Source organism: Patella vulgata, chromosome 8 (assembly GCF_932274485.2).
Source record: "Patella vulgata chromosome 8, xgPatVulg1.2, whole genome shotgun sequence".
NCBI classification, from domain to species: domain Eukaryota; kingdom Metazoa; phylum Mollusca; class Gastropoda; family Patellidae; genus Patella; species Patella vulgata.
In genome coordinates, this window is record NC_065886.2 from 45,521,441 (window position 1) to 45,543,754 (window position 22,314).

A 22,314-nucleotide genomic window follows, 5' to 3' on the forward strand; every position below is an offset into this window, starting at 1 on the left:
CACTTCAAATACATTTGAATCAGACCTCTCACTTCTAATACATTACAATAAGAGCTCTCACTTCTAATACATTACTTACAATCATAGCTCTCACTTCTAATACATTACAATCAGAGCTCTCACTTCTAATACATTACAATCAGAGCTCTCACTTCTAATACATTACAATCATAGCTCTCTAATACATCACAATCATGGCTATCATTTCAAATACATTACAATCAGAGCTCTCACTTCAATTCTTGCACCATGTTAAATATTATGCATGGAAATTATACTTTTTTTTAAATTTTGTGAAAAATAAAAGATACAACCAAGTTTTCAAAAGAAATATGTAGAAATAGTTGAAAATCAAAATAATTCTTGGTTGTTTCGCCAATTTACATTGTTTATAAAACTTTAGCCTCTACAATGTCCACGAGTTTTTCTACGTGTTCAAAGACAACAACTGACTACTCATGAATTGTGAAAAAGTTTGAGTCAATTGGATGATAACTTTGTCTCTAGAGCATTCAAAAGCAATTGTAGACCACTTTTCAATGTGAGCATATAAATAAACGAAAATAAAAGTTAAAAGATATTTAGAAATTAAAATTCATATGAAACATATATTTTAAATTGAAAACTACAGAACATTTCAACATTGATATAAAGGCTCTTCTCCATGGAAAGATGAAATAATGAAACAATACCATCATGTTAAATATTTTAATATATCAAGTTTCATGTACATCAATCAATATGGCATATTTTAATATAAATAGATTTCACAGGGTGTGATGTAATTCTATCTGATCCCTGTCATAATGATTACTGTATTTAATTACCTACTAGCATGGCTATACTATCCCCTTATTTAAACTAAATTATAGCCCTTTATAAAACTTTTGTTGCTTTAATATATCAAATACATCAATAAGAAACTATGTCCAATCATAACTTAAGTCTGAAAATGCTGATCGTAAGATTGCATAATTACAAATATTTTCTGATTAACAGAATGTTATTGAATATAAATCATTCGGTCACAAACAAAAGAAATGCATTTATATAGGTCAATTCTAATGCTATTCTGACGATATGTTTATATTATGTAAATTGCTAGATAAGAATCAATTATTATTTAAGTTAACTCCTATAATCAGGGTGAATAATCTTGGAATGTGATGCTTCACTGCAGCTTGTCATAAATTATTTAGCCACACAGAGCATACAAATAAAATAAAAGCATCAAATTGAAGGATTGTCATTTAAATGATGATAAATTTGAAATCTTATATCCATTGTCCATAGTAGCTAATATTAAGTGATGGTAGGACCACACCACACATAAACAAGACAAACATGTGGACACACACACACAATATACACAGACATTTCAAACTATAAACAACAAACATAGGCCTACATATCAAACCCAATGAATGGATCCAGGGGCCAGGCTACCACTGCACACCAATGTGTATACAGGAACTCAGTTTTTCGTCCCATCTAAACTACTATTGTCCCTTTTCCTGCAGCGTTGAAAAGGGAGAACAACGCCATAATTTTTTTATTGTATATAATGGGAGCATTTACACCTAAAAACAGCAGTCCTATAAAGGCAACATCCAATGAGGTAAATATTATAAATAATTCACATTTGATAAAATAGGGATGAACTGGTCTTGAAAGGAGACAAAGACATTTAAATTCTAATCAGTTATTACTTCCTTCATTTATAAACATAGAGATGTGAATACCACAAATTTAAATCTATTTTCGACCTCCTGTTAGGTTGGGAGATTTATTCAACCTTGTTTATTTATCTCTCAAGAAAATTCCAACAATGTCTTCTATTATGAAATCACAATGTTAAAACATTTAATTAAGGCAAGCTTATGAAATATGATATACTGGTAAAGATTTAACTTAAGTGGTATTGAGAAATACAGCTATTTAACTTAAACCGATTCATCCAGTCTCTCTCACAAAACCTCGACTCACAAAGCTTTTATCTAGTCTGGTGAGACTAAATTTTGATAAATAAACTGACAGTCATTAAAATTAATGAGAATTGTGAAACCAATTATTTAAATACATGAAATTTATTCCTATAATTATAATTATCTGAAATGACAATAAATACTTTTAGGGTGTTACATTAATACTTTAATGAGGTTATATTAATGAATACTTTAATGAGATTATGAGGTTATATTAATTAATACTTTAACAAGGTTATATTAATTAATACTTTAATGAGGTTATGAGGTTATATTAATTAAAACTTTAATGAGGTTATATTATTGAATACTTTAATGAGGTTACATTAATACTTTTACTTTAATACTTTTGTTTGATGGAACAAAATTCATATTGGACTGTCAGATGAGGCCTTGTCCATGGGGCAATTTTTAAACTAATAAATATATATTTGCATACAATGGGGGGAGTGGGTCCCGCACACTATTTTGTCAGCCATAAGGCTGGCCGAGTGCCAATAGTATTGGGCCTATAGTTTACACACAATTCATTCACTTACAGACACTCAACCTTGTTACAAATATAAGTAGTATAATAACCAATGAAACAGATGTTCTTTATATCTATCGTGTTAATGCACATACATATTATAGAAAGCAGGCATAATGCGAGCATAATCTAACTCACTTCAAGCAAGGTAAAATATGTGTGCTCTTTTGAGGTCAGCACATTCCAACAAAAAATGAAGGGGAAATTTCCAGTGCCCTAAATCAGAGGACAAGTTTATTGACTTCAACAAAGGGTTGAAATTAAATAGAGTTGCATTTTTTTTACAATGAACCAAAGAGTCACTCAGTAACATGACTTATTTTTAAATGACTGTGTTTATCTTATGGCAGCAGATGTCAACTTCATTCAACATATAAACATTAACATATATTGATATATTAGTGACTAATCATGTCATGTGGTCAGTCATCCACTACCTAATTGAAACATTGTAAAACTTACCTTTGAATAATGGACTCATCCGCCAAGCAGAAATTGGACTTAAGCTGGAAAACTGACCATAGGACACTTCCATAAAAAAGAGTGGAACACCACATACCACCAAAAATATAATGTATGGGATGAAAAAGGCACCTGAAATAAAGAATGTACTATCAAGAGATGACCATTTTGTAAAATTATGCTTTCCAGTAACTGAGTTCTTTCAATGGGATTAGAACATAATTTAACAGACTTGCAAATAGTCTTATCACATTCCGATTTGAATATCTGGTTTCGGTATTTTTTGAATATTTTGTTTTGACCCTTTAGGATGTAATGTATTGTTTGCTTTGTCTGTATTTTATTTCAACCATTCTATCTAACATCTAAATAAACTATTATATACTGGTATCTACATGAAGGTTTCAGTCTAACTACTGGAGAGAGAGACACTTGTTGGCTTTAACTTCTACTTAACACAAGCTAAATCATTTCAGGACTGACACAGAGAAAACCCACAAGGCTGGACAGGTGACCCTACCCCTTGTCACATACTGATGGAAGCCACACCACTTGACAGAATGACAGACCTTAAGATCTAAGTATTGGACCATTCAGACACCCAACCCTCCTCTTAACAACCTGTTAATGACAATTTTACTATTACTATATTGAATATTCATACATTATGTTTGAAATAAAAAAAATAGATCTATTCATTTCATATAAGGTGCTTCTCTATGGTTTACAATGTCTGTGTTTTGTCTTGTCCAAAGTTTCTCGTTAATTTGTATGTGTGGTGCAGTCCTCCTGCCCTTAGTAATATGTATGTAACTGGGAAATAATGACAAATTGTTTTAACCATTTTGTCTACTGTGTTGTAATAAACATTAATAACATGTCACTTTAATCATAAAACTGATTTATATATATCAGTAAGTAAACAAAGCTCTTAAATTAAATGATTTATATTACTAGAAGGAATGTCTCATATCACCCTGTAAACATTTATTGTCAATATCAAAAGCTATAAAAAACATTCATGACAAAACCCAATAACAAAGTACTTGTAACAACAATACATGTACATAGCCTATTTTCTTCCTGTTAATGATTTACAACAGGAAATTCTAATATTATCTATGATACCTTGGGTCTAAACACAATGAAGGCATCCTAGCTTCCCACAAAGGCTGTCACATTCTTCTTCTTTTGTACCCCTACGTGCATCGAATTATTGAAATAAAACTGAACAATATGTTAGTCTCTCTCTCTGTTTGTAGCCAATTCAGACATTAATTATCAAATAGCTATGAAATTCAACAGGCTTTTTCATTTCATCAACATGAACACATTTCAAAAATTGTGCAAAGATAGACAGAGATTGACACTGAAAGAAGCCTGAAATCAAAGCAGAAATTAGCCTGTGATCACATGTCACTTCAGTCAGTTATATAGAGGGATAACTCGTGTTTTCCTTTTGCGTTCGTCACTTCTGCAACCTGCATTACACATCTATCGTAGCAATGATCTGTGTATTAAAATTATATTTGGAACGTGTTAAACCAGTTCTATCACATGTGATAATGACTGACACCAATATTGTCCTTTAAAATAGATGAAAAGTAGTCTAAATTCTAAATCACATATTTAATGATTAATGTAATATGAATGTATATAAAGTGATTTATATTCATTTTAAAAATATTTTATTGTAATTTCTAAACAATTATGTTAAATATGTGATCAGTCTAAATTGAATGACTATCATTTATGCATGCTTAGTTAGTTCTTTTTACACTTTTCTGGTATTATCAATTTGTTGTTTGTGAATCAGTCATTACTTACTTCTGCATTGTCTTGTTGGGTATGTTTTTCTTTGTTCATTACAAATGGCACCCAAAACTACTTGTGTAGTGATTTTAAAATATTCATTTTGTCTGAAATATTGGATATTAGGAACCCATATTTTCACAGCAAGCTAACAATAGCAATATTGATTGAGATGGGCCAATATTGGATTTTAACTAATTTTTTTAATTTCAAATTTTATACGAAATATTGAGTTTGGGGTATAGCTCAGTGCCGGAAGTCTGTTGGTCAAATTTGAATTCTTTAATCTATATATGTCCATATAACCCTGCCAGGTGGTTTTCAAGTTTTCAGTATACACATAGAAAGTGATGTGCGAGTCTGAATTGTGAGTTCCCACTTATAAAATCACCGCAGTATTTTTTTGTCGGGAGCAAAAGCTCTGCAAAAAATCAGTTAATTGTAATGCAGTGGACACATTAGCCGAATCTTTCGGCCGAATCAATCGGCGGCGAATTTTATTCGGCCGAATGGGTGGACACACTAGCCGAATGCTTCGCCCTATTCAACCTGTCGATTGCATCACCTTTCACGTCACATGATTAAACATGGCGGCGTCTATGTCTTCAATCTATCACGTGACTTCTCGATTGGCTAATGAATTCTATATTTGGCCGAATGCTTCGGCGAAGCGGACACACCAGGCGAATATAATTCGGCCGAATATATCAAAACCTGTTTGATTCGGGCGAATCATTCGGCCGAATGACAGTGGACACATTAGACGAATCATTCAAAATAAATATATCCTTATTAATTACCCCACCCTTATGTTTTCTGTAGTAAAGGGAGGTAACTATATTAAACATTTCTGGTTGCATTTGGAAGTTCGAGAGAAATGGGTTTAACATCCACTCACGACAAACTAGATCTAAAATGCTTAGGTTAGACCCCATCCCACCCCCCACATTTAGAAGTGTCTAGTAGGCTAAATTATCAAGTACACTGAATAATGAATTGTTACTAAAATAATAAATGGCACTGGACAATAGTAAATTGAATCAATGACAACTAAATTCTGTAAAGCTCTTCCGAGTCATTATTTTGGAATGAATATCATACGGTGAACTTCATCTAGAAATGAGAAATTGTACTCCATCGGGATGGAAGAAGACACATTGACAGACATCAGCAGAATGAAACAACATTTAGCTATTGTTTGCAAGCATTAGGTAACAATAAATAAGTGAATTCCTGGAAACAGACTGAATAACCAGATGATGACATACAAAATGAGGAGCCTTGAAATGTGTTGATTAAGTAAAATGATCCTTTTGACAAAATTAAAGTAAAAACTTTCTTCCTGCATCAGCTTTTTGAAAAGGATGATCTGATGATTAGAATATTTTTTTGCATTGTCTTAATAAAAAATTTCAAATATATCTTTACTCAAGTCACATGTTGATTAATTGCATATGCTTCATTTTTGAATACACAATCTGCAATGGAGCAAAAATTACCTTGCCCCAAAATAAGCCAACATAAATGAAGATAGGTTGCCAGGCAACAAAACATACGCCCACAGCAGCTAAATCGTCCGAGCGGTCGACAAGGGTTGTCACATTTTTATTCCTTTGTAGGTAATTGGATGCCTTTACAAGACAGTTCCATACAGATCAGATTATAAATTTTGTCATTTGAGGGTTTACAAGCTTCTAAAGATAGGTTGCCAGGCAACGAAACATACGCCCACAGCGGCTAAATCGTCCGAGCGGTCGACAAGGGTTGTCGCATATTTATTCCTTTGTAGGTAATTGGGGGCCTTTACAAGACAGTTCCATACAGATCGGATGATAACTTTCATCAATCGAGCATTAACAAGGTTGAACAAAGTCAAACAAGGGCAATAACTCTAGAAGTAAGAAACGGAAATTGCTGAAATTCAGTAGGATTCTTCTCTTTACTAATTTAAATGACGCACATAAATTTCATACAGATCAGCATATAACTTGTGATGTTAGCGCATTCACAAAGTTCAATAAAGTAAAACAAGGGCCATAACTCTAGACGTAATAAACAGAAATTGCTGAAATTCAATAAGCTTCTTCGTTTCACTTATTTAAATAATGCATATAAATTTCAGAATGATCGGATGATAACAATTGGCGTTAGAGCGTTCACAAGGTTCAATAAAGTGAAATAAGGGCCATAACTCTAGACATAATACACAGAAATTGCTGAAATTCAATAGGCTTCTTCATTTCACTAATTTAAAAAATGCATATAAATTTCAGAAAGGGCAATAACTCTAGAAGTAATAAACGGAAATTGCTGAAATTCAGTAGGATTCTTCTCTTTACTAATTTAAATGACGCACATAAATTTCATACAGATCAGCATATAACTTGTGATGTTAGCGCATTCACAAAGTTCAATAAAGTAAAACAAGGGCCATAACTCTAGACGTAATAAACAGAAATTGCTGAAATTCAATAAGCTTCTTCGTTTCACTTATTTAAATAATGCATATAAATTTCAGAATGATCGGATGATAACAATTGGCGTTAGAGCGTTCACAAGGTTCAATAAAGTGAAATAAGGGCCATAACTCTAGACATAATACACAGAAATTGCTGAAATTCAATAGGCTTCTTCATTTCACTAATTTAAAAAATGCATATAAATTTCAGAAAGATAGGATAACTTTTGGGGTTAGAGCGTTCACAAGGTTAAACAAAGTGAAACAAGGGCCATAACTCTAGAAGGAATAAACGAAAATTGCTGAAATTCATTAGGCTTCTTCATTTCCCTAATTTAAATATTGCATATACATTTCACAAAGATCGGATGTTAACTTTTGGCATTAGAGTGTTCACAAGGTTAAACAAAGTGAAACAAGGGCCATAACTCTAGCATTAAAAACGGAAATTATTGAAATTAAATAGGCTTCTTCATCTCACTAATGTAAACAACATATATCAATTTTAAAACAATTGGATGATAACTTTTGGCGTTAGAGCATCCACAAGAAATTGTGGACGATGGACGGACGGACGGACCGACAGACGGGCGTACGGGGGTGACGGCAATATACGTCCACATTTCAATGTGGACGTATAAAAAGTGTCTTGGTCTGATAAAATAAATGTGCTGTTGAAAAAAATGTGCTTAATCAGGCTTTGACAAATCAATAATCCATTTTCTTAGTCAATGAAATACTAAAACAAGACATCCAATAAACCATCAGTCAGTGTAATTGAGAGTGTAGTATAATAATGGTTAAGCTATGCCAAATATGAACCATGTGGGCCTATAAAAAGCCAGATCCTTATATTCATGTAATTTGGCAAAGAAGTCAGTGGACACCACTTAAAACTAGCTCTTCACTGATATTGAGAATGCATGGTAACAACATCATTGAAAATAACAAGGTTACAGATAATGTAACATAAAATTTCCATTTGGCAAATCATTCAATCTATAATAACTTTATGTTTTTTATTTTGGTTTTCATGTATTTATCCAGCCATGGTTTTTATGAGATTGTTTGCTCATATGGTGGGATATCATTTCCATCAAAAAATACATAATAATAGATTTATCATCTGGCAAACTCAAAGAGGGTGAATTATTCGTGGGCATGGGCCCCCTTTACTGTCTGTTTTTCTTGGCAAAGTGAAAAATATCTCAGCTTTCATAAACATGACTCTTACTTTACGCGTACTATGGACCTACTGACTTGAACTGAAGGGTACGAAAGACGTGTTATATTCTTGTTTTCTTTTACATGCCTAATAATATAACTCATAGGTGAAGGAGATAAACAAGTACCTTTAATTAATGTACTTGCATCTGAACATTTAAAATTGTAAAAATTTGAAGTTTTAAAGATAATCACAGGAACCAACATAATATAATCAACTTCTCAAAGATAAGTTGCCAGGCAATGAAAAATACACCCTCAGCAGCTAAATCGACCGAGCAATCGACAAGGGTTGTCTCAAATTTATTCTGTTATGGGTAATGGAAGCATTTACAAGACATGGACATGAATACTAATTTAATACAATTCAGAAGATGATAACTTTTGTCGTGTGAGTGTTCCAAAGGTTAAACAAAGTAAAACTAGGGCCACCAATAACTCTTATAACTAATTAATGGAAATTGTTGGAATTCAATAGACTCCTCTGTTTTACTAATCTAAATAAAGCATGCAGATCAAATGATAACTTTCCACGTGGTCAAATAAAATATAATATATTTCCATTGTCATTTCTCTACCTTTTATAACATTGCTGGCTGCATATCTTGTTTTATTTAATAATTACATTTGTGGAACTCTTCCTGCATATTGAGTAAATACCAACATTTACATGACAACACCACACAGGTACTGTAACTTTACCCTGCCATGAATATTTTATAACAATACCATGTAAACATTCCAAAGACTATCATTAGGTACAAGATAGGTTGCCAGGCAACGAAACATACACCCACAGCAGCTAAATCGTCTGAGCGGACGACAAGGGTTGTCGCATAATTATTTTGTAGGTAATTGGAGGCATTTACAATACAATTTCATACAGATCAGATAATAATTTTCGTCGTTTGAGGGTTCACAAGGTTCTACAAACTGAAACAAGGGCCTTACAGAAATTGTTGAAATTTGACAAGCTTTTTTGTTTTACTAATTAATTTAAATAATGCATATAAATTTCATATTGATTGGATGATAACTTTTGTCATTTGAACGTTCACAAGGTACACAAAGTAAAACAAGGGCCATAATTCTAGACGGAAATTGCTGAAATTCAATAGACCTCCGTTTCACAAATTTAAATGATGTATAAAATTTCATACATATCGGTTCAACAAAGTGAAACAAGGGCCTTAACTCCAGAAGAAATTCACAAAATTTAGTGAAATTAAATAGGATTCTTCATATCAATTTCAAAACAATAAGATGATAAATGTAGTCTGTAGTAGAGTGTTCTCAAGAAATTGTAGACGACGGACGAACCGACAGACGGAGGGACAGGGGCAACAGCAATATACAGCATTTCTTCCATGTGGGTGTATAAAAACTTTAATTGGATTCAGTGGTTTCCCACTTAAAGATGTGAATAATGTGGGATCAAACCAGGACCTAACACCATTGCAAATTATTTTTAAAACCAAAGGCGTTTTCTTCTTACTAACAATATAACCGGGTAAATATACTTTTAAAGGATCAGATGATAAATAGTCTGTAGCTAGAGTATTCACAAGATATTATGAACAATGGACGAAGGTGATGACATACAACCACATTTGTTGATGCAACCTTAGAATATCTAAAATCTTCTATTGCTCAGTCTCTTTAATTGTGTAACTATTAATTTAATATAGCTTCCCTGTTTTCAACCACTGTATGATAACTATATTTATTAAAGTTTGAGATATTTTAAAAGAAGAGACATAGGTTACAAATACTGTCAGACAAGGAACAACAATGAGATGGCTCATTAACCAGGAGGTTATAAAGGTTGTCAGGATTGTCAAGTCTCGTTTCCCCATGTCAGTGGTACAGTACATAGGTACACGACAAAAAACCCTGGTAGTTAGAAATCGACTGACTGAGAGTAGGCAAAATTTCTGCCACATCACACTGCACAACAAATGAAGTAATCTGGTTGGTGCGATAAATAAGACTTTAAACTCCATTTCATTTCATTTCACTACATTGCCAGACAAACCATCAAAGACATCATATATCTTTATCACAAGAAAATATGTACCCAGACTAACACCTGTTGATCAGACATTACATTGCTACACCTTCAAACAGTCTTGGTATTAACCTTGCACCTATAGGCAGACATACACCTGTAATAATATTTCAAACGTTGAAATGGTGCTCAGATTACCTTTCTTTACTTATAGTATAGCCGTTGTTCAAATGTTACCGATCTAATAGGTAATGTTACTATGCAATGAACATACATTAATCTAGTGGTCTATGGTTTTCAACAAAATACAATAATCCAAACAGGTTGCCTCAGCAAAAGGAAAATTGGGAGAAAGGACACATTTAAATGAGGTTTTATATTGTCATCCACAATTGCTTGTGGAATCTATACAATCTATACATGAAACAAAGTTAACTTTTATGCATGAGACAAAGAAGTCTATATTGGTTTTCTGTCAGAGTTATTGCTCTTGATCAATTCAAAAATTCTTGTGGCCATTGTTATAAGTTATTAGCCACATAAGTTTATGTTATAGTTTATTACATACGTTAGAGGATGGACCTTTGAAGATAAGATTGCCAAGCAACAATTTTAAATATATTCCCAAAGCAACTCTGAGCAGTCGACAAGGGTTGTCACATATCTATTCTTTTGTAGGTAATGAGAGTATTTACAAGACACTAATATCAAATTAATACAGATCGGATGATAACTTTTGTCAATCGCACAATCATGGGGTTCTACAAAGTGAAACAAGGGCCATAACTCTAGAAATTCTTAATGGAAATTATTTAAATTCGACGGGCTTTGTTGTTTTGAGAATTTTTCCACTGAATTGGTTATCTATGCGATCTTGACTTGTTTTATAGGCTTTGTTTTATGTGTTTAGCAAAATTACAAATTTGATAAGCGGGAAGTGGTGGTACTGTTTTTAAAGTGGTAGAGTGTTTATCTTTTAAAATGATCCTCTTCTGGATAGGAAGTATTATCTTCTATATTATGCTCTATTATCTCCCTCTTAACTTTCTTAAGTGTGTGAGGGTGTGTTATCAAAGATAAACAGGGTGTATTGTTTGCATATGTCAATATATATAAATAATACTTTAAGTACATGTGGTCAGTGACTTGATACTCTTAAATAACCTTGGTCAACATGTGGACTCCATCTGTAACACATCTACTTCAAGTAAACATTTATATAAATAGAGAAATAGGTTAATTCATACAACATATATATACAGTATTAATTACAGAACTAGATCTTGCCAAAACAGGGTGGCAAAGGTCTAAAAGAATCGTCATTTAATCTGTTAGGATTATCCGAAATCTGACTTCAGTTTTGACCAAAGACCAAAGTTCATAACCTAAGATTATAATGGAGAGTGGTTTAATTAATGCCCCTACCATCTGACTTTTAGATCATTCTGAGAGTTTTATTAATATGAATAAGTGTCCATGCAAGGAGCAGAATTCTCCCAGTGTAACTGTAATTTCAATAGCTCTTCCTCAAATTTTGAAATGACAATGGATCGCTTTGGTTTTATTAAAGTTTATTATATAGATCAATTTAAGTTAATCACCTGATAACTTTAGCGTCTAGATCGTCCACAAGATTTTTAAAATAATCATGGGCCATAATTCTGACAACAATTTTCATAAAACGGTGACAATCACTTGAAATAAATCTGATGATAACTTTAGCCTCTATTGCTTGTGGAAGACCGACCAATTGACAGACAGAGATGACACCAATATATGACCGCATTTCAATGCAGGCTTATAAAAAGGTATACATGCTTTACACATAAAATCACTGACTGTATAATTACCAAGGAAAAGACTCTATCTCAGAACATGAGCAATGCAGGTAACACAAGGAAATAGGTAACTAATGCAGATTACACAATATGGGGAGTAATGATATAATAGTTTGGATTGAGTTATTAACCCTGCACAAGAACCAAGACTTGAAATTATATAGTCTAGATGTGACTTACGAATTGGATTGAGTTTTTGTTGCATCATTTGTGATACATTTTCTAATATAATAGTAAAACACTTTACAGCAGAGTCTTTATCTCAAAATTTTGGCGATTTTGATATTTTATTCAGGGGTGAGCAGAAGCCAGAATTAACAGCAGAGGTGGTTGTCAGGTTTCGGAAATAGGGTCGATAAGCGCTTCCATTCCTATTTAATTGACTTCACCTACAGACATTTTTTATGTGGCATATTGTATTCTGAATAATAAGTTTACAGCTTCAATACTCGTATGTTAATAAAATAAAACACCAATATTCCTGGCTGATAAAGTGGTGTAATTTGACTGTAAATGTAATTAACTAATCATAGGTCTGATTTTGTAGCCGTTGCTTCGAGGCAATAAATTAAGACACATTCATTGTTGTAATTTCGAATTACATTTTTCAATGTTGCATTTTGAACGAATAAAGTTATTATTTACAGGTTTAAAAGAACAATAAGCTTAAAATGTTATATATCAGTGTCATCTCATCTGTGTAAAAATGGAACAGAAGGCCATATTTCTTAAACATATATTATTTAACAGTTCATTATTGCACTTTTAAATAATCAATACTCTGTAAATGAAATAAGAACTAGGAATTAAAATATAAATCAATAAATGAAATAAGAACTAGGAATTAAAATATAAATCAATAAATGAAATAAGAACTAGGAATTAAAATATAAATCAATAAATGAAATAAGAACTAGGAATTAAAATACAAATCAATAAATCTTAACTGCCAGATATAAAGACCATGTGATGTTTCATTATTTCACAGATACAAAGACCATGTGATGTTTCATTATTTCACAGATACAAAGACCATGTGATGTTTCATTATTTCACAGATACAAAGACCATGTGATGTTTCATTATTTCACAGATACAAAGACCATGTGATGTTTCATTTTTTCACAGATATATTTTGATTTGACTAAATCAGTTTTGCAGACCACATTCTGATACTTTTTAAAGAAATACAATGTTTGAGTTGAAAATAGTCCCAACATTAGGATGTGACAGTCCTGTTTATCAAACCATTCATAATACAATTGAAGAGTGAAAATCCTTAAATTTTATCTTTGAGTTCCTATTAATCACTTATATATTAATTTTTTAGTTTCGGCAATCATTTGTTTTCTTTGTTTCAGTAATTATTTATGTATTTTCCAATTCTATTATCATTTATTCATATCATCAAGTTTTGATAATTATTATTGTTTATATTTTTTTGTGATGTTCTATAGTCTTTAACCTGCCATTTGTAATTTTTTTTTCAAATTTTGATTTGGTTTATTGCTTCAAATTTTGATTTGTTTATTTTTTCAAATATTGATTTGGGTTTTTTTTTCAAATTACTGTTATCAATAAAGAATATTTGAAAGGCACATTATTTCCATCACCACCATTATGTACAATTTTTACGCCAGAAAAAAAAACTAACAGCCGTTGCCATATCTATGCTGCATATCATTAAATTGCATTGAAACTTATCAGCTCACAAAGAATGTATTTTGTGCTTGACTAAGATAATATCTAGGTCTCTTGACCATCTTAAAGGGTATTAAACTGTTCTAGTCAAATGACATGGACAACAGTAATGTAAACCTAACAACCTGTCGTCTGACTTTTCTCTAGACAACACATAGAACTTTAATAAATGTTTCTTGAACTAGTCATCCATAATTAAGCTGATTAAGTAACCTGAGGTGAAATTTGCTGTACATAGCTTATTCTGTTTGACTTCTGATGTTGCCATTTTGTTTGAGCAATCATGCTTCAGATAATCATTTCCTAATTAATACACATCATTTTAATTAGCAGGAATTTGTCAAATGGGTCCAGATAGTCACTTAGGTTCATAAAGGCAAGTCAGACCAAGTAAATTAGGTTTTTTGGCTGGGCGTTATTTAGTAATATCCAATGAATTAAATATTGGCTAAACCTACATGTACAGACTTAAAATTTGGAAGGAAAACCCATCTTATCAAAATAAAAATAATTGCATCAAATTTAAACATGCATTATGCAAGAGCTAACAGGAATGTAGCCAGGATTTGCTGAGTGTTGGAAAAAATAGCTTCTGAGTGAAGGGAGGAAAAAAAAATTTTGGAGGGGGGGGGGGGGCGTGGTCTTTTATGAAAATTCAACCCTTCTTGATGTATTTTCAGAGCATCTGCTGCCTTTTGTATTTGCTTCAGTGCAAATCAAATTTCCATTTATATATTCAAATTTTTACCAAATTCACTTAATTTTCGTCAATGATACAGAGACTCTTGCCAGGGATCTAAAAACTTTTTGACACCAACCGACCGAGCATAAAATTGCCCCACCCCACTATGTTTATCAGTTTTTGGGGATTTTTTTTCAAATATTACTTTATTACTTTGAGATTAAAAATTAAAACGATTCTTAAAACGGTGTTTGTGTTTTATCTGAGTACAAAGAATTATGACAACAGGTAGATATTGATAGTTAAAACACGTTGTTTTATTTGACTTGTGTCTCACGAATTACAACACCATTTACGACATCCAAACCTTTAACATCGGAGTGTCATAAATTGGTCTGGGTGACCTATTTACGGCAAATATACAAATTTAAAGACCGTAGAATTGTAAAATGAATGGACCTACACAACTTCTAAATATAATAAACAAAATACCAAGACTTCTTTCTTTAAACTAATTTGGGATGATAGGGTCTACTACGGCACACAAAAATAAATTATGCTGTGGCAGACATGGTTTGCGTCGGCTTTTACCATGGCTTTGCCATTTGTCATGGTAAATTTCGAGCGCTGAGTTTGTGGACAGAGAGGACGAAGGGGTTTAAATACGACTGGGCGGCTTTCTTCGACTTTTTCTATGTACTGGGCAGCAAAAAATAGTGCCCGGCATGGCTACATCCCTGAGCTAAATCTGCCTATAGTCCTGAAATGTTATCTTAATTATTAATTAGACATTAATTAACTTAACCAGGCCATAATCAACTCTCGATGGCATCGTATTTCTCCGATATTAAATAGATTAGAACAGTTCAGTCATATTTTGATTTAAGCTAAAAATGGACGAGCGAGACATCGAACAACCAGTACGGTGGTTGAAATTATTGCACAGATCTTGTCAAACCTTCAAAGGCTATTCCTTTTATAATATCTATTTTCGAACTATTATACTTATAGCAAGAATGGCTAGCTCTTTATCTAAATCTTACATAATGTATCTTTAATCAAAGAAACATTCATATTTTGATTCAATTCAAAGAAGTCTCTAAGTGCCATTTTACAGGTATGGTTTCTCAAATTAAATCTTTAAAGAATAGTATGAAGACTGCCTTTTCATAAAATCTGAGACAGACGTTTCAAAATATTCTAAACAAATCTAATTATGGAAAAGTTCATATCTTCTCCTTCCCACTCTGGGCAACATTCTGCATGCAAAATTCATATTTTGTGTTTCAAATAAATCATTAACATAAATCCTTACCTCCTCCACTTTTGTAACAAAGATACGGAAATCTCCAGATGTTACCCAGACCAACGGCATATCCGATACAAGTCAGAATAAAATCCAACTTTCCTCCCCAATTTTCTCTTTCTTTCATCTTATCGTCTTTCTTAAGATCATCTAAACTATTAGTTCTACTACTAGAATCGCTGAGATCATCCATGGTTCTGGAAGAAAGAAATATTTACAATGGTTATCAATGACATTAAGCTCTGTCTTAAATACCCTTTTCAGTGATGTGAAGTGCATTCTAATTCTGAAGGTCATAACGGCTGACCTACATTCCTTTAGAAATTGGTTTTCTTGTAACATCCGTGCCACCATGTTCAAGCATGACCAAAAATATTATTAGTTAAAACCAGTTGTGTTAAACTAGTTTTATACCACATCACTGAACAAGAAAATTAGACACCAAGTCTGAAATACATTAAGGTTGTTGAACTTTAATTGCAGAAGACATGACGAAAAATAAAAAGAACTTTTCTAGTAGTTCGTGAACCAAATTTTTATGAACTGAATGATTTACAAAAATTTAAAATACTGCTGATGAATAAAAATATAGTAATTTTAAAATGTTTAGGAGCTTTTGTATACAATTCGTTCTTGTCTCTGTAAAGTTGTGCATCTTTGTATAATTATGTCCATGTGTGTATCCTTTTTTTGTTTGATGTATATTTCTATTATTTTAGTAGATAATATTTTCATTTATTTCAATACTAAATTAATTTTCAAGCGTTAATCTATTGTAAAACACAGTAAAACCTTTCTTGGATTCAATTCTTACAGTTTGCTATCAAAATTTTGTTGAATCAAAATGGGGATTGAGTATAATAATTTCCAAAGTTTTAATGATACCTGGCAATCCTCCCTACTCATTTAACAAATTTTGTAAAATATAGGTTAGTTTATTTACCGGTAATTATTAAATACCACATATTCCAATCACATATTTACACATGGAAGATAAAACTGTTCTTTAATTAAAATGAGTATTGCAATTAAATCTAATTAAAATGCCTGAATATGAATTTTCCTCCATTCACATAAAAGTTAAACAATAAATTCACGTGGAATGAGTTGGATATTAAAAGACCTAATGATGTTAAAGAACACCAACCTCCATTTGTGCTGCATGTATTTGTATGTTTTTAAAGATAAAGAATTGAATTATTATTCATATAAGGTCACCTAATAATTAATCAAGATCAGTCTAGATGAAACTGGTCCAGTCACACCACCCCCCATGTAATACAGTATAGATGGAGTTAATAGCCACCAACAGACTGGACGGCCTTCACTTTCATCGAATTATCAAACTTGAACAGTTTTCTTCTGGAATGTTCTAGACGACAGTAGCTTGGTCAAAGTGAAAGGATCTTAAAACAAGCACCAACAGACTGGACAAATGTTTTTTCCCTGAATGTTGTAGAGAAAAATAGAACAGATCTTGAAAAAAAACCAAATAAACCTTGATCAGTATCTCTTCTCTAGTTTAATTTAACCCTGCAGTAATACTAATAACTTCCACATTTCATGAAGTAAAAGTTACAAACATTATCAGTTTCAGTTGAGGGGGGTCAAGATACTGTAATGGAACCCTGGTGGGCTTTAGTACCTGTCCCAGGATGCACCAAACCAAACTCCATTCCAATACCAGTCTAAGTTCTAACCATATCTTATCTCACTGAGAATGAGTAATCAATTGATTAAATGGTTTAATAAAAATTATCAAAATCACTTTTATTAAATTATTGAAATATCTCTTCCCGACCTATGGTAAAATACCTTATTGCTCTATTTTTTGAAACTTTAAACTAGAGGAAAATGGGCTTAAAAAAATGATTTATGTTCAATTTTTAAAATATTTATTGTAATTTCTAATCAATTTTGTTTGGTGAAATATGAGAACAGTCCAAATTGAATGACCTTAGTATGGGTCTGCTTGGTCCATTCTATACCGGTTTTTTTATAATTATTTTGTAATTTGTGAATCAATCGTTAGTAACTTACAGATTAGTCTTGTAGGATAGGTTTTTTTTTCACTTCAATATGACAAGTTGAATATTGAACAATATTCAAGTTTTATTCTTCAATTATGGAAAATATTGAGTTAGAGGCTACGCTCCTTTAGTAATCTTTATTACTGCAGAATCTGTGAAGAGTGCTTTAACTCAAAGCTTTCAATGTCTGAAGCTGTTTTTCTTTCAAGTAATCTGATTTTCATTAAACAAAAGACAACTTTGCAATGAAAACTCTACACACTCTTCGAACGTCATTTTGAGAACTTCTTTCTAAAAGCGTCAAGTTTTCCTAATAGGTACACCGGTAGCCGCATCACAATTTATGGGTGTAGCTACATATCACTTAACGTCATACAGCTGAGGTTAGCATACCAGAGTCTGCCCTAATGAAGAATGGCTAAATCTTACATACTGCATCTTTAAAATACAGTAAGATAAAATTAATAACATTTCTGTCTTTGTTTGTGTCCCATATCTACCTAGGTTATTTTTGTTGGATGTATCAATGTAAATATCAAGGGTCAAAGTGAACAGTCCAAAAATGCAAGGTTTTTTTTTTAACTCGGGAAATATGTCACTAAGACATCTAAAATATACCAAAGCAACCAGTGTACATAGTTGACTAAATACTTTGTTAAATTTAACAATGCTGCTACCATGGAGTTTATTAATGTCATACTTTTCTGTACGGACTGGGCTAATGAAGACATGTACACCATACAGTGTGCTATGAGGGAAATTTTGTCCCGACAGCGGTGCTACAACCTACTGTTATTATATTGAATTCCAACTGGGAAACTTTTTTGACAACACCAGGATCGAACCCCGAACCTCCTGGTTAGTGAGGCAGATCTTTACTCACTGAATCACCTCATCTTTCAATGCTGCTCCCACCAGTGACCCTTGTATTCATGCCCTCTTGGATTGTTCCATTCTTCAGGTTTCATCCTTTATTTCGAATGGTACCAATACCATTGTGGAAAATACTAATTAACTTATTATAAGTTGCAGTTCTTATGACTATGATTTATTCATTGATGGTACTTGTTGGTGCTGGTGACAAAAAAGTTTTTTCAACCCAATTGATCTATCCTTTTCAGGCTTAGAACTTTTCAGCCAGCCCTATTTAAATTGTTTTCTTCAAAGATAAGATCGTGAGGATTGTAGAAAATACTAGTTAATAATGTACTTATTTAATCATTTTCTTTAAAGATAAAACATCAAAGATAGGATTGTGAAGATCAGATATAAAATCTTTCACAAAATTTTTCATAATAATTAACATTCCAAAATGACCTGTCTGGCCAATTTAAACCAGTGGAAAGAGACAATTTTCTTTTAACAACTAAACAACTAGCAATGGGAGCTGAAGTTCTGTTAGTAATACAAATCAAACAATATCATAATTTTAACCAGAACTGTACGGTAAATCTAATCACTGCACATTGTGCAAAAAGTATTGGATGATAAAATGAGAACTGAGGCAAAATGAGGCAAAATATTAGTGATATGTAAGGATTTTATATAGTCTACCGTTTTCTTTTCTGCATTTCTGACTTCTACCAATTGGACATTATTAATAATAGAATACGCTCATTAAAACATCCCTTTATGCATGCTCAATGCATAACATTTAAGAAGTCTTTTGTCAATCAAAACATTCATAATACAGTTTCTATTCTGGATAAGAGAGTTTAAATACCGGTATATGTTTTTATTATGCGGTCTTAGGGTACCTTTGGGTTTATCCTTTGTCAAAAGTTCAGACAAATAAGAGAGCGAGATCATTTTGAATTGCCTATGACAGAACATAATACTGAATTGCCTATCTATATGCTATTCATCACGTTTGTAATGCACTACTAAATCCTCGCCCTTTATTTACTCTTATCAAACCATCTATTATGCAAACCAATACCATAACTAAATTATTGTCTTGAATTCATTATGCCTCTTTATGGATCTATGCATAACTCAATGATCAATATTCTACAGTTTATTACTGCGCCAATTCTATCAGGGCATTTTCTCTTGTTTGTGACAAGCATTTCACGAGGTTTTAATTAATGAAATTATCATAAAAGGTCTTTTCTTAATAAATGGATCATGCTACTACTATTTATTTAACCTATGAGTGGCTAGGTGCACCACAAAAAATAAAATATGGTTTATAACTGGTAATATCATACATAAACTTGGACAGTGGAAATTCCCCATGAGAATTGCACTTCTAAGCAAAAATGAACTTAACCCTGAACTCTCAACTTGTAACCTGCTCTAAATTGGTATGTTTTGACTATAATCTGTTTCAACAAATCAGGAAAATATATTATGTACAGGTCACCTAGAACCTCAAGCACCCCATGGGTAAACATTCATACTACTGAACCCTCTGAAGGGCAAACATTCATACAGTACTAGTATTTCTAAACCCTCTGAGGAAAGGGGAAGTAAGCGGCATCATTAATTTATCAATACTTTGACATGACATATAACACCTACAGACCATTACTTACTGGTTAATGTTAATGCTAAAAATAGTACCAAGATTACAGAAAATTTGAATTACCATGCAATCCAAAGTCCAAACATGTTCAAATGGCAATAAAAACTAGTAAGCATTGGCCAAAATGTGCTTAAGCCTATTACAACCAAAATTTCTTTGAAAGCTTGTTAGCATTAATTTCAAAAATTGCCTTTACATCAAAATATAACTTTTAAGGAACCCTAAACAAATAATTCAATAAATAAAGGTGAGTTATTTAGACCATCTTCAAATTTTAACATTAAAAAGTACATTATCATCAATCCCAAGATGACTTTAGTCATGTTGGCGTACAAATAGCGTGTCAATGAATGAAGCTGTTAACTAGTATGCATTTCATCGTCTAGTCTTAGTAAAATAACTCCAAAGAAATGCCCTCTTTAAATCAGAAATTACTCCTTGTCGGACCATATACGATTGACCAACATTCATCGCAAGTATTAATTGTTGAGATATTTTTAAACACGAAGAAATAGTCTTCAAATCAATTGATTTCTAAATACATCATGCATGGAATGGTTCACTTACTTCGAAGGACTACACACAAAATATGGCCGTTTCGGTGAGCTTTAAAGGCTGCCATTACGGCACTACCATCAAGATCTATTGAAACTGTATTATTACGTCACTGCAGTAGGCTACGACGAACAAAGGTTAATAATAATAGATGATCATACTTTTTATTTTTAAACTAGAGTTTTGTTTCTCCCACTATGTCTATGTTTTCTCCATGCTAAAAGTGGACGAAGAAACCGGTTGGGTTGAATGTCCAACCACGTGTACTTGCTGCTATCACTTTCCCCCCACGTATTATCATTCAACAACCTTGACCTCTAATTCACGTGCAATTTACCCGCGATTGCGTGTACTTATCTCAACAAGAATAACGGTAACCATAAGAATCTTTATGCCAGTTTGTGGTACATAATTAATCAATCGGTATGATTTCACGACACTTCATTCAAATCATTCAAACATGGAAAGAAAAGCATCCAAAATATCGTATAGTCTGAATCCGGCTCATGCAATACATGTACATGTGTACGTATGCATATAAACAGTTTTAAATGAAGTGGGGAAAGGAAAAATGTAAAAAAAAAATGAACGCCAAATAAAAATGCAAACGAGAATAAAATGTACCTACGTGAGCACACCAGCAGAAGGCGACAGTAATAGATACCGTTAGCACACTTTGAGCCGAGCGCGCGTGGAATTTTCCATAAACATGTGCACTATGACATGTTAGCTAAGCCTATGCGATTTCAATCATAGGTCAGACTGTCGAGTATTTTCTTAATTGAAATTAACAAAAAGTCTTTTTTAAAAAAAGTCTTGGTATAGACTGATTTAATCCAAATACGATTTATCCATCTTTTTATATATCATTCATTATTCCAAATAAATATTATATATCCTATAAAAATATCGATATTTTCCATGCCACAATAAAAAAAATAGCGTAGCTAGCCAACGTATGTTACGTTCTCATGTCAATAATTTTCCTCTCTAAATCAAGTATAAAAATAAGCAATATTTTTAAATGACGTCCCTTACCTTGAAATTTAGTAATTCACAGCCCATATAAATTATCATTTAACGGATTATCTTTTAACTCGAGTCTTCTGCGTTAACAACCTTGAATGAAACTACCATAGATTGACTGTGCTCTAGTTTAAGCCACACTTGGACGATTCCATTCTGGACTGTGCTGGT

The 22,314-nt window shown here is 32.4% G+C and overlaps 1 protein-coding gene across 3 annotated transcripts in view; it reads right to left on the bottom strand.

Moving 5' to 3' along the window:
- Positions 1-22,314, bottom strand: part of LOC126831146 (sodium- and chloride-dependent glycine transporter 1) — a 38,936-nt gene extending 16,622 nt beyond the window's left edge. The window contains exons 1-3 of one of the 3 annotated variants that reach the window (XM_050561818.2): positions 22,156-22,314; positions 16,015-16,202; positions 2,977-3,108 (exon numbers count right to left, since the gene is read on the bottom strand). In XM_050561818.2, coding sequence (XP_050417775.2) covers positions 2,977-3,108; positions 16,015-16,198 — 316 coding nt within the window. In that variant the 5' untranslated portion in view covers positions 16,199-16,202; positions 22,156-22,314. Of the gene's footprint in view, positions 1-2,976; positions 3,109-16,014; positions 16,203-21,129; positions 21,153-21,745; positions 21,769-22,155 lie in introns of those variants that run through there. The other 2 variants (XM_050561819.2, XM_050561820.2) reach the window with 2 other exon arrangements.